The sequence below is a fragment of the Symphodus melops genome, assembly GCF_947650265.1.
Source record: "Symphodus melops genome assembly, chromosome: 21".
In the NCBI taxonomy this organism is placed as follows: Eukaryota; Metazoa; Chordata; class Actinopteri; order Labriformes; family Labridae; genus Symphodus; species Symphodus melops.
Window position 1 is genome coordinate 2,123,549 of NC_136711.1, and position 14,462 is coordinate 2,138,010.

The window sequence follows — 14,462 nt, forward strand, 5'->3', positions numbered from 1 at the left end:
TGCAGAAGCAGAGTTGGTCGTCATTACAACAGAAATTATCTCTGAATTTTCCTGAATTGGGAAAAACAGTCGCCATGAATTGATGAATGGATATTTGGATCTTTACTTGTCTCTAATATTTAATTCAAACGTTTCTTTAGGTTTGTGTGTTTCTGATCTGTGAGCATCCTGCTTTGTATGTCTTTATTTTTTGACCTGTGACATCTGATGGGGGACATCTGAATATGTCTTGAATGTGTCTTGAATCTTGAATGGGACACAGCTATGAGGTCTGACTCAAACAACCAATCAAGTTTAGGTTTCTTATAACTAGCCGATCACAGGGACCCTGTGAGGAGAATGTTTAGGATTTAAAAGGTTGCTATGACAACGTTTGCTTGAATTCAGTTAGAACTTCCTGTCGCCTTCTGCCAGATTTTGTTTTTTAATAAAGTCTGAATCAAACAACCAATCAGGGGCTGCTTACACACAACAGCCAATCACAGTGACTTACTAAGGGAAATGTTTCGGTTGCTAAGCGACAGTCAAGTTCCAAACTAATGGGGCCAAAATTTAAAAATAAACAACATGCTCTATTGGTTAAGGCTTATTTAAAGATGAAAGGTCAAAATCTGTGACATCACAAGTGACATCACAAGGGTTTTCTTATTAATCATCTCAAGAGACTTCTCATTAGACCTTTGATCTGGACGACTGATCTGACACACAGCAACAAACACTGAGTGAACCAAGGAATACATTCATCAACACACTTTACACGAGTTAAAAAAAAAAAAAAATGGAGCAAAACAAAAGACAATCACCAAGTTTTGGCTTGTGGGATGCCTCCGCATTATCCAATGAAGAAATTGCACAATCTTACGTAAAAGGACAATACATTGCAACGTCTCCCAAACCACTCCTGGTTATGTTCTATGAAGCTAATCGCTCAAGTCTGAGAACAATCAAGAAGCTTGAGCTTGAGAACAAGAGCCTGAGGGAGGAGAAGTCAACGCTGGCTGAGCAGATGCGAAGCCACTCTGAGGACATGCAAAGCTTGAAGAGCGAGACTGAGCAGGAAAAAGCAGTCACAAAGGCCATCATCGATATGTTACAGAAGGACTTCCAGGTGGAGAGGGAATCCTTTCAGGAGCAGAGCAAAGGACAGCAGAAAGAAATAACTGAGCTTAAAACAAATCTGGAAGCTGCTCAGTCCCTCAGTGACCGTAAGGAAGAGGAGCTGAAAGATAAGAAGAATGAATGGAGAAAGCAAGTCAATAAAATCGCCTCTCTTGAGAAAGATCTGTATAATCACGGAGAGAAGAATGAGAAGGACAAAGCAATCACAAAGACCATCAATAAGCTAAAGCATGAATCCCAGGTGGAGAGGGAATCCTTTCAGGAGCAGAGCAAAGAACAGCAGAAAGAAATAACTGATCTTAAAACAAATCTGGAAGCTGCTCAGTCCCTCAGTGACCGTATGAAGGAGGAGCTGAAAGAAATGAGGAATGAACGCAGAAAGCAAGTCAATCATATCGTCTCTCTTGAGGAAGATCTGCATAATCAAGGCGAGGAACATTTTCTCCGGATTTCTGCCATCAAAGATCAGTTCCAGGAAGTGATCAGCATCAAAGAGGTCAATGCTGCCAAAAAACTGAAGGAAACGTTTGAGGAGTGGCAGATGAAAGTGAAACAGCTGGATCAACAGGTGAAGCAAGCCACGGTCAAAGACGGGGAAGAAAAATTCAGACTGGAGAGACAAATCGTAACTCTCGAGGAAAGTATTCGCATTCAGGCAGAGGACATATGTGTGATGAAGGAACACTATGAGGAGGTGATCCGCGTCAAAGAGGGAGACGCTATCAAACAACTGAGGGACTGTGAGGAGAAGTGGCAGATGAAAGTGAGACAGCTGGAGGGAGCACCGTGTGAAGTCAGAGCTTCCATGGAGAAAGAAGTGAGCTCCGAGGACAGTCCGCCCATCCTTGCAGACGAGGACGCTGCAACGCTTTCTGAAAAGGAAGATAGCTGCGGGGAGAAGAGTACGGCCAAACAACAAGAGGAGGAGGACCTCAACGGAGGTGAAACACCAACGGGAAAAGAGCCATCCCTTCTCGAGGAAAGTCTGCGCTTTCTGAGAGAGGAGAGCGCTGCGAGGCTGTCCGCTGCGGAGCAAAGCCACAAAGAGATGCTCCGTCTCATGGAGGAAACTGCCACGCAGAAACTGAACGCGTGCGAGGAAGTGTGGCAGGTGACAGTGAAGCAGCTGAAGGAAAAATTACAGCTCGCCAAGAGAGAGCTCTATTCTCTCAACAACCACATGAAGAACCAAGTCTTTACGCTGGAGCAAAGCCTGTATTTCCAGCGAGAGATGTGCGCGAGAAGGCTCGATGATGCAAAAGAGCGCTACGAGGAGACGACCCGCCTCTTGGAGGAAAACGCAGATACAAAGCTGAGGGAGTGCAACGGAAGGTGGCAGGTGAGAGTGGAACAGCTCGCCGAGGACATGCAAGGGATCGTGAGAGAGGCCAACGAAGGCAAAGCCCAGATGGAGAGAGAAATCTTCACTCTCCAGGTGTGTCTGAGCATTCTGAGAGACGTGAAGGCTAAAGGCTGTTCGGACACGGGAAGCGACTGCGAGGACGGGGACGCTTCAGAGCTTCAAAAAGACAGCACGGAAATAACGAGACAAATGGACCTTGTGGAGGAAACTCAGCGCCTGCTCAGAGAGGAGTACGCCACAAAGATTTCTGACATGGAAAAGCACCACAGAGAAGTGATGAGTCTGACAGAGCAAAATGCCGCCGACAGGTTGAGGGATTGTGAGGAGAAGTGGCAGATGAGGATAGCACAGCTGGAACTCTATGAAGGCAAAACACAGCTTGAAATAGATTCCAACAGGGACGAAAGTCTCATGATGGAAGAGAACGCTGAAAGGCTTTCTTTAGAGGGAGCCGACCTCGGAGAGATCACCGGCAGGAAAGCGAGGGACGACAGAGAAAAGTGGAGAATGAAGGTGACGAGGCTGGAGCTGGAGTTAAAGGTGTGCAGGGGAGAACTCACCGAGTGCAGAGAGCAAGCGGCGAGCGAGATCGCATCTCTTAAAGACGCGCTGCGCGTTCAGGAATCCATGAGTGAACTTCATGACCAAGGCAGGAAACAATTAGAGAGAGAGATCGCCTCTCATGAGGACAGTCTGCGCATTCTGAGAGGGGAGCACGCAGCCAAGCTCGCCGTCATGGAGGAGCGCTACAAGGAGGTGCTCACTCTCAAAGAAGAGCACGCGGCGCAGAAGCTGAGGGATCGCGAAGAGAAGTGGCAGATAACAGAGAAACAGCTGAAGGAACTGTTAAAGATTTCCAAGAGAGAAGTTATAGATCTCAGAAACCACATGAAGAGCGAAATCTTCACTCTCGAAACCTGCGTGTCTCACCAGTACGAGGCGTCCAGCGACTTCAGAGACGTGATGAAACTCAGAGACCAGGTCGCTGCTTCCAAACTGAAGGAGTGTGAGGAAAACGGTCAGATGAGGGTGAAACAGCTGGAGGAGGAGCTGGAGACATCCAAGAAGGAGTTTGACGAATGTAAAGCAGGAATGGAGACGGCCATCGAATCTCTCCAGGAAAGCCTGTGTCTCCTGAGCGTGGAGAACGCAGCGTTGAAAATAGGAAAAAGCCTGGACCAGCCTAGACCTGCTGACTTTCATCCATGACTGCATATACACAGAAAAATGCTAAATACTCAATAAAATAAAAATAAAAAAATAAAAAAAATAAAAAAATAAAATTAAAATAAACAATAACATTTGATGTCTGTAGTGTGCATCTTGTTTGGAGTTGAGCAAACAAGGAGAAGACACAGCTTCAACCTTTCCTTCTCCATCTAATCGTGCGTGATTGTGACAAATTGGGGTGAAGATGGGAGTGTTTGGTCGGCCTCATATTTCCTTTTTTTGTTGTTGATACTTTTAATGAGTTTTTGGTGGCTGGTTTGCTGCGTGTGGCCACGCTGGAAGAGAAGTGCCGCTGATGTCCTGCTCCTGGGAGGGGTCGCATGTCTTCAGGGTGAGCTCCTTATTTAATTCTACTGGATTTTTTTTTTCAGTTGATAATTCAGGCCCCCTCTTACCTTTGTTGGGAATTTTCAGGAGCGAATACCTGACCAACTGTTATGTTGGGTTTTATGAAGTAAAATTTGATTGTCAAAATAAATTAATAATTAAGTTTATTTAATTATTAATCTAAATCAATAATTGTTATTAAACTGCGTTTAATAAACCTCGGGGCACCACCCTGTAAACAGGGAACAACCAAAATATTACCAATATCAGTCTCAAATTATTTAATTAAATACCAATATCATTAATAATTAATAATCTGTATTTAATTGAAGGTGTGAAATCCGAACACAAAGCCCTTTCACCCAGCCTAAGTCACAAAGCAAATTCACAGTGATCACAAACAACGACTTTTTAAGATATAATAGAATTTATTTAACAAAGCAACATCAAGTAAATCAATGAAACCCAATCAAACAAATAACCATCATAAGCCAAACTACAATTAACAAACAAAACAAACAAGCGTGGCACATGTGTGTGTGTGTGTGTGTGTGTGTGTGTGTGTGTGTGTGTGTGTGTGTGAGAGAGAGAGTGAGAGAGAGAGAGAGAAAAAGGGGGGGGGACAGACAGACAGAGACAGACAAAATGGCGACGACCACGCGCGGTCACGTGATGGCGGACACAGAACGTGATCTACGTTTCTGCAGCGTCTGGAAAGCCACAGGTCTCTATGTGTGTGCGTTTACCGAAAGGTGTGTGTGTAAAGGCGAGAGAGCGAGAGAAAACAACGCACCTCGACAGCTCAATCTCGGACTGGAGCTCACCACAACTCAGAGCACAGTTTACGTCGCGTACCAGAAGCTAGTGGCCGGATTTGTATCAGACGGCGTTCACACTAGTCTTTCTGATAGTGAGTCTATTACCCGGTTATGACGTGGGAGCTCACAGATGAACACATGGGACACAGCGGCACAAATAAAGGAGAACAAAAGAGATTTTACTCTGGTAAAATCTAAGACACATCGGTCAAACACCAAGCAAATATTATCACCGTTTCCCAATAATAACTCAGTTATTAAACACACTCTCTATATCTAACTGCCCAGACCTAGTTAAGCCTCACTTGTAACCGTTTGTCCACGGTTGATGAAAGGAAGAAAAGAGGTTCTGGAGCGGCCTTTCTGCAGTTGTAAGGTGACGGCGGTGCGTGTCCAGTGGGGTTGAGCAGGGCCGTCGTGTCCTCCGTCGAGCGAGGTGATCTCCGTGGGTGTCCTTTCTTCAAAGGACGGAACGAGACGTAATCCTTACAGTCTCTCTCAATACCGTTTTGATACGGGAGAAATAGAACGCTATACTTCTGAGATGCGTTCAAGTGGATGATCTAGGCTCGGAAATTAGGACGTCGGTGTGCTTCAAGGCCTTGGATCAGCTGCGCGCCAAAACTTAAACAAAGAGCAGCGTGCTGGAAACAGGAACAGAGTTGGGTATCCTCGGACGTCGCCAGACGACGTTTGAAAGAGAGACAACAATGAGACATGGCCGGCTTTATACCTCCCAGACTTCACACCTCTGTGTTAGGTGTGGCAAAGCATTCTGGGAGTACCTGCAAGGCATGCTGGGATAAAGAGTCTTTTGTTGTAGTTCTCCAAACATACACAGCCTGAACTTTGCCATCCTGGCTGGACCCAACACCTTACAGACTTGCTCCACCCCTACACGCCATCCTGTACCCTCCGTTCCACCGATGCAAACCTCCTGACCGTCCCTAGGACCAGGCACCGAACCTGGGGGGACAGAGCCTTCTCTGTTGCCGCCCCCTCCCTTTGGAACTCACTCCCACAACACATTTGTGACACCGTCGACCCGACCACCTTCAAGACCAAATTATAAACACACCTGTTCCGCACGGCCTCCAACCTGTCACCTCACTGATCTCTGTATCACGCATCATTTATATCAATTTAACTATGTATGTATTTTTGCTCTTTCTTTTTATCCTGTATACTTGTATTTGTTTTTAACATGTAAAGTGTCTTTGAGTTTTTGAAAAGCGCTCTATAAATAAAATGTAAATTTTAGCAGCGCAGGAGGAGAGCGTGTGCTCACTAAATCCTCACTTCACAGGATTCTGAGAGTTCACGCTCGTCCAGGAGCTTCACAAGGAGGACACATTTCTGCAGCTGTTTGAAACACACTCCTGTCTCTGTAGGGACTGCAGCTCAGGATAGTAGGACACCAGTTGTCCTCCAATTGGTAAAATGTTTTAACTTCTGTGCAATACGCTCCATCGTGAACAAAACATGGACAAGGACTGAGCGTGCAAAGCCCACCGCGTCCTATCCAGAAGGCCCGGTGGTGAAACAACCACAGCTCGTGGGTGAAAAGTCCAGATGGTATCGATTCAGCAAAAACATTGATTTACAAAGTTTGTGCTTTTAGTGGCAAAAGATGAGAAAATGTTGTGAGTAAAAACAGAAGGATGACTTCTCTGGACAAGAATATATTTTTCAAGAACAACTTTTTGAGTAGAATCGACCGTAAGATTAAATGCAGCTTATCTTTTAGTCGGACCACAGCTACCTAAAATGTAGCTCTACATGAAAATGCTGTTATTTCAGAATAACCTTTTTTTTTAATCTATTCAATGTCAATGAAGATGTGTAATGTTATTTAAAAATGTACAGAGCTGGAAAAAAGACAAAAAGGTGCAAATTCCAAAACAGCTGGTCAAATTGTTTTATCTCTGCGTTAATTTTCAAAATGTCCCCGCTCTGTTGTACGTCGGTATTTAATTCAGATTGAAGTCTTGTCATGTTGTTGTGTGTTGAGACAACATGTTCTTGAAACGGTTGGAGACTTATATCAAAGTGACTTTTTTTTTTATTTTTACTTGGAGCCCTTTCTACTGAAATCTCAGAAAAAGCTGAGCCGCTCAGGACATGACTGTAAACTAACGGACACTCGTTGATTGTTGTTAAATGTCTATTCTCTGGTGTAATCTTAGAACAGACATGTTGGTAGAAACTATCTAGTTAGAGTTTAGTTGTGCAGAACAAGCCCTCCTCCTGAGATCTTTGGCGCCCTCAAGAGGGGCAAGAACGCCACGTTGGTAACCAACGTTTCATCCGACTGTAAATCAAAGATACCTCAGTGTTGTACAGCACGTTTGTTGTGAATGAAAGATTGGCTCATTGTTTGTGCTTTTACACTTAAAGGCTCCGTGCACCCTCATCCATCAGACGGACGGCCGAGGTGCCAAAACAAAGGAAACCAATATAATATGATAGATGTTAAAATCGTACAAAAACCATTTAAAATACAAAAACGGAGACATACGGTGATTGTTCCGAGTATTTTATTCTGAAAATGCACCTATTGTTTTAATGTTGTTGCAGTGACTTCCTGTTGTTGCTGGGCTCTGGGCTGGGTTTTATCCGCGACCTCACAGTTCAATTCAATTTCAAATACTTGGGTCATAATTGGATTCAATATAACGATTTAAAAATATAGATGGCAGAAATACCCGGAGAACGAAACACAGTACCTTCAGATATTTGATTAAAAATGTATTTTATCATTGTATAATTCTTTAATAAACAGAATTAAACATTCAGGTTCAGGGTGCAGAAGCAGAGTTGGTCGTCATTACAACAGAAATTATCTCTGAATTTTCCTGAATTGGGAAAAACAGTCGCCATGAATTGATGAATGGATATTTGGATCTTTACTTGTCTCTAATATTTAATTCAAACGTTTCTTTAGGTTTGTGTGTTTCTGATCTGTGAGCATCCTGCTTTGTATGTCTTTATTTTTTGACCTGTGACATCTGATGGGGGACATCTGAATATGTCTTGAATGTGTCTTGAATCTTGAATGGGACACAGCTATGAGGTCTGACTCAAACAACCAATCAAGTTTAGGTTTCTTATAACTAGCCGATCACAGGGACCCTGTGAGGAGAATGTTTAGGATTTAAAAGGTTGCTATGACAACGTTTGCTTGAATTCAGTTAGAACTTCCTGTCGCCTTCTGCCAGATTTTGTTTTTTAATAAAGTCTGAATCAAACAACCAATCAGGGGCTGCTTACACACAACAGCCAATCACAGTGACTTACTAAGGGAAATGTTTCGGTTGCTAAGCGACAGTCAAGTTCCAAACTAATGGGGCCAAAATTTAAAAATAAACAACATGCTCTATTGGTTAAGGCTTATTTAAAGATGAAAGGTCAAAATCTGTGACATCACAAGTGACATCACAAGGGTTTTCTTATTAATCATCTCAAGAGACTTCTCATTAGACCTTTGATCTGGACGACTGATCTGACACACAGCAACAAACACTGAGTGAACCAAGGAATACATTCATCAACACACTTTACACGAGTTAAAAAAAAAAAAAATGGAGCAAAACAAAAGACAATCACCAAGTTTTGGCTTGTGGGATGCCTCCGCATTATCCAATGAAGAAATTGCACAATCTTACGTAAAAGGACAATACATTGCAACGTCTCCCAAACCACTCCTGGTTATGTTCTATGAAGCTAATCGCTCAAGTCTGAGAACAATCAAGAAGCTTGAGCTTGAGAACAAGAGCCTGAGGGAGGAGAAGTCAACGCTGGCTGAGCAGATGCGAAGCCACTCTGAGGACATGCAAAGCTTGAAGAGCGAGACTGAGCAGGAAAAAGCAGTCACAAAGGCCATCATCGATATGTTACAGAAGGACTTCCAGGTGGAGAGGGAATCCTTTCAGGAGCAGAGCAAAGGACAGCAGAAAGAAATAACTGATCTTAAAACAAATCTGGAAGCTGCTCAGTCCCTCAGTGACCGTATGAAGGAGGAGCTGAAAGAAATGAGGAATGAACGCAGAAAGCAAGTCAATCATATCGTCTCTCTTGAGGAAGATCTGCATAATCAAGGCGAGGAACATTTTCTCCGGATTTCTGCCATCAAAGATCAGTTCCAGGAAGTGATCAGCATCAAAGAGGTCAATGCTGCCAAAAAACTGAAGGAAACGTTTGAGGAGTGGCAGATGAAAGTGAAACAGCTGGATCAACAGGTGAAGCAAGCCACGGTCAAAGACGGGGAAGAAAAATTCAGACTGGAGAGACAAATCGTAACTCTCGAGGAAAGTATTCGCATTCAGGCAGAGGACATATGTGTGATGAAGGAACACTATGAGGAGGTGATCCGCGTCAAAGAGGGAGACGCTATCAAACAACTGAGGGACTGTGAGGAGAAGTGGCAGATGAAAGTGAGACAGCTGGAGGGAGCACCGTGTGAAGTCAGAGCTTCCATGGAGAAAGAAGTGAGCTCCGAGGACAGTCCGCCCATCCTTGCAGACGAGGACGCTGCAACGCTTTCTGAAAAGGAAGATAGCTGCGGGGAGAAGAGTACGGCCAAACAACAAGAGGAGGAGGACCTCAACGGAGGTGAAACACCAACGGGAAAAGAGCCATCCCTTCTCGAGGAAAGTCTGCGCTTTCTGAGAGAGGAGAGCGCTGCGAGGCTGTCCGCTGCGGAGCAAAGCCACAAAGAGATGCTCCGTCTCATGGAGGAAACTGCCACGCAGAAACTGAACGCGTGCGAGGAAGTGTGGCAGGTGACAGTGAAGCAGCTGAAGGAAAAATTACAGCTCGCCAAGAGAGAGCTCTATTCTCTCAACAACCACATGAAGAACCAAGTCTTTACGCTGGAGCAAAGCCTGTATTTCCAGCGAGAGATGTGCGCGAGAAGGCTCGATGATGCAAAAGAGCGCTACGAGGAGACGACCCGCCTCTTGGAGGAAAACGCAGATACAAAGCTGAGGGAGTGCAACGGAAGGTGGCAGGTGAGAGTGGAACAGCTCGCCGAGGACATGCAAGGGATCGTGAGAGAGGCCAACGAAGGCAAAGCCCAGATGGAGAGAGAAATCTTCACTCTCCAGGTGTGTCTGAGCATTCTGAGAGACGTGAAGGCTAAAGGCTGTTCGGACACGGGAAGCGACTGCGAGGACGGGGACGCTTCAGAGCTTCAAAAAGACAGCACGGAAATAACGAGACAAATGGACCTTGTGGAGGAAACTCAGCGCCTGCTCAGAGAGGAGTACGCCACAAAGATTTCTGACATGGAAAAGCACCACAGAGAAGTGGTGAGTCTGACAGAGCAAAATGCCGCCGACAGGTTGAGGGATTGTGAGGAGAAGTGGCAGATGAGGATAGCACAGCTGGAACTCTATGAAGGCAAAACACAGCTTGAAATAGATTCCAACAGGGACGAAAGTCTCATGATGGAAGAGAACGCTGAAAGGCTTTCTTTAGAGGGAGCCGACCTCGGAGAGATCACCGGCAGGAAAGCGAGGGACGACAGAGAAAAGTGGAGAATGAAGGTGACGAGGCTGGAGCTGGAGTTAAAGGTGTGCAGGGGAGAACTCACCGAGTGCAGAGAGCAAGCGGCGAGCGAGATCGCATCTCTTAAAGACGCGCTGCGCGTTCAGGAATCCATGAGTGAACTTCATGACCAAGGCAGGAAACAATTAGAGAGAGAGATCGCCTCTCATGAGGACAGTCTGCGCATTCTGAGAGGGGAGCACGCAGCCAAGCTCGCCGTCATGGAGGAGCGCTACAAGGAGGTGCTCACTCTCAAAGAAGAGCACGCGGCGCAGAAGCTGAGGGATCGCGAAGAGAAGTGGCAGATAACAGAGAAACAGCTGAAGGAACTGTTAAAGATTTCCAAGAGAGAAGTTATAGATCTCAGAAACCACATGAAGAGCGAAATCTTCACTCTCGAAACCTGCGTGTCTCACCAGTACGAGGCGTCCAGCGACTTCAGAGACGTGATGAAACTCAGAGACCAGGTCGCTGCTTCCAAACTGAAGGAGTGTGAGGAAAACGGTCAGATGAGGGTGAAACAGCTGGAGGAGGAGCTGGAGACATCCAAGAAGGAGTTTGACGAATGTAAAGCAGGAATGGAGACGGCCATCGAATCTCTCCAGGAAAGCCTGTGTCTCCTGAGCGTGGAGAACGCAGCGTTGAAAATAGGAAAAAGCCTGGACCAGCCTAGACCTGCTGACTTTCATCCATGACTGCATATACACAGAAAAATGCTAAATACTCAATAAAATAAAAAATAAAAAAATAAAAAAATAAAAAAAATAAAATTAAAATAAACAATAACATTTGATGTCTGTAGTGTGCATCTTGTTTGGAGTTGAGCAAACAAGGAGAAGACACAGCTTCAACCTTTCCTTCTCCATCTAATCGTGCGTGATTGTGACAAATTGGGGTGAAGATGGGAGTGTTTGGTCGGCCTCATATTTCCTTTTTTTTTTTGTTGTTGATACTTTTAATGAGTTTTTGGTGGCTGGTTTGCTGCGTGTAGCTACGCTGGAAGAGAAGTGCCGCTGATGTCCTGCTCCTGGGAGGGGTCGCATGTCTTCAGAGTGAGCTCCTTATTTAATTCTACTGGATTTTTTTTTTCAGTTGATAATTCAGGCCCCCTCTTACCTTTGTTGGGAATTTTCAGGAGCGAATACCTGACCAACTGTTATGTTGGGTTTTATGAAGTAAAATTTGATTGTCAAAATAAATTAATAATTAAGTTTATTTAATTATTAATCTAAATCAATAATTGTTATTAAACTGCGTTTAATAAACCTCGGGGCACCACCCTGTAAACAGGGAACAACCAAAATATTACCAATATCAGTCTCAAATTATTTAATTAAATACCAATATCATTAATAATTAATAATCTGTATTTAATTGAAGGTGTGAAATCCGAACACAAAGCCCTTTCACCCAGCCTATGTCACAAAGCAAATTCACAGTGATCACAAACAACGACTTTTTAAGATATAATAGAATTTATTTAACAAAGCAACATCAAGTAAATCAATGAAACCCAATCAAACAAATAACCATCATAAGCCAAACTACAATTAACAAACAAAACAAACAAGCGTGGCACATGTGTGTGTGTGTGTGTGTGTGTGTGTGTGTGTGTGTGTGTGTGTGTGTGTGTGTGTGTGTGAGAGAGAGAGTGAGAGAGAGAGAGAGAAAAAGGGGGGGGGGACAGACAGACAGAGACAGACAAAATGGCGACGACCACGCGCGGTCACGTGATGGCGGACACAGAACGTGATCTACGTTTCTGCAGCGTCTGGAAAGCCACAGGTCTCTATGTGTGTGTGTTTACCGAAAGGTGTGTGTGTAAAGGCGAGAGAGCGAGAGAAAACAACGCACCTCGACAGCTCAATCTCGGACTGGAGCTCACCACAACTCAGAGCACAGTTTACGTCGCGTACCAGAAGCTAGTGGCCGGATTTGTATCAGACGGCGTTCACACTAGTCTTTCTGATAGTGAGTCTATTACCCGGTTATGACGTGGGAGCTCACAGATGAACACATGGGACACAGCGGCACAAATAAAGGAGAACAAAAGAGATTTTACTCTGGTAAAATCTAAGACACATCGGTCAAACACCAAGCAAATATTATCACCGTTTCCCAATAATAACTCAGTTATTAAACACACTCTCTATATCTAACTGCCCAGACCTAGTTAAGCCTCACTTGTAACCGTTTGTCCACGGTTGATGAAAGGAAGAAAAGAGGTTCTGGAGCGGCCTTTCTGCAGTTGTAAGGTGACGGCGGTGCGTGTCCAGTGGGGTTGAGCAGGGCCGTCGTGTCCTCCGTCGAGCGAGGTGATCTCCGTGGGTGTCCTTTCTTCAAAGGACGGAACGAGACGTAATCCTTACAGTCTCTCTCAATACCGTTTTGATACGGGAGAAATAGAACGCTATACTTCTGAGATGCGTTCAAGTGGATGATCTAGGCTCGGAAATTAGGACGTCGGTGTGCTTCAAGGCCTTGGATCAGCTGCGTGCCAAAACTTAAACAAAGAGCAGCGTGCTGGAAACAGGAACAGAGTTGGGTATCCTCGGACGTCGCCAGACGACGTTTGAAAGAGAGACAACAATGAGACATGGCCGGCTTTATACCTCCCAGACTTCACACCTCTGTGTTAGGTGTGGCAAAGCATTCTGGGAGTACCTGCAAGGCATGCTGGGATAAAGAGTCTTTTGTTGTAGTTCTCCAAACATACACAGCCTGAACTTTGCCATCCTGGCTGGACCCAACACCTTACAGACTTGCTCCACCCCTACACGCCATCCTGTACCCTCCGTTCCACCGATGCAAACCTCCTGACCGTCCCTAGGACCAGGCACCGAACCTGGGGGGACAGAGCCTTCTCTGTTGCCGCCCCCTCCCTTTGGAACTCACTCCCACAACACATTCGTGACACCGTCGACCCGACCACCTTCAAGACCAAATTATAAACACACCTGTTCCGCACGGCCTCCAACCTGTCACCTCACTGATCTCTGTATCACGCATCATTTATATCAATTTAACTATGTATGTATTTTTGCTCTTTCTTTTTATCCTGTATACTTGTATTTGTTTTTAACATGTAAAGTGTCTTTGAGTTTTTGAAAAGCGCTCTATAAATAAAATGTAAATTTTAGCAGCGCAGGAGGAGAGCGTGTGCTCACTAAATCCTCACTTCACAGGATTCTGAGAGTTCACGCTCGTCCAGGAGCTTCACAAGGAGGACACATTTCTGCAGCTGTTTGAAACACACTCCTGTCTCTGTAGGGACTGCAGCTCAGGATAGTAGGACACCAGTTGTCCTCCAATTGGTAAAATGTTTTAACTTCTGTGCAATACGCTCCATCGTGAACAAAACATGGACAAGGACTGAGCGTGCAAAGCCCACCGCGTCCTATCCAGAAGGCCCGGTGGTGAAACAACCACAGCTCGTGGGTGAAAAGTCCAGATGGTATCGATTCAGCAAAAACATTGATTTACAAAGTTTGTGCTTTTAGTGGCAAAAGATGAGAAAATGTTGTGAGTAAAAACAGAAGGATGACTTCTCTGGACAAGAATATATTTTTCAAGAACAACTTTTTGAGTAGAATCGACCGTAAGATTAAATGCAGCTTATCTTTTAGTCGGACCACAGCTACCTAAAATGTAGCTCTACATGAAAATGCTGTTATTTCAGAATAACCTTTTTTTTTAATCTATTCAATGTCAATGAAGATGTGTAATGTTATTTAAAAATGTACAGAGCTGGAAAAAAGACAAAAAGGTGCAAATTCCAAAACAGCTGGTCAAATTGTTTTATCTCTGCGTTAATTTTCAAAATGTCCCCGCTCTGTTGTACGTCGGTATTTAATTCAGATTGAAGTCTTGTCATGTTGTTGTGTGTTGAGACAACATGTTCTTGAAACGGTTGGAGACTTATATCAAAGTGACTTTTTTTTTAATTTTTACTTGGAGCCCTTTCTACTGAAATCTCAGAAAAAGCTGAGCCGCTCAGGACATGACTGTAAACTAACGGACACTCGTTGATTGTTGTTAAATGTCTATTCTCTGGTGTA

The 14,462-nt window shown here is 44.5% G+C and overlaps 2 protein-coding genes across 2 annotated transcripts in view; one reads left to right on the top strand and one right to left on the bottom strand.

Annotated features, from left to right (window-relative positions):
• The window catches only part of lrrc45 (leucine rich repeat containing 45), a 164,712-nt gene that overhangs the window by 23,742 nt on the left and 126,508 nt on the right, over window positions 1-14,462 (bottom strand). The window lies entirely within an intron of this gene.
• LOC306842220 (uncharacterized protein) lies at window positions 908-3,691 on the top strand (the record flags this gene model as incomplete). The annotated part of the gene is made up of 2 exons (XM_079372344.1): window positions 908-1,108; window positions 1,361-3,691. The coding sequence occupies 2 exons, from the start codon at window positions 908-910 to the stop codon at window positions 3,689-3,691; spliced, it is 2,532 nt and encodes an 843-aa protein (XP_079228470.1).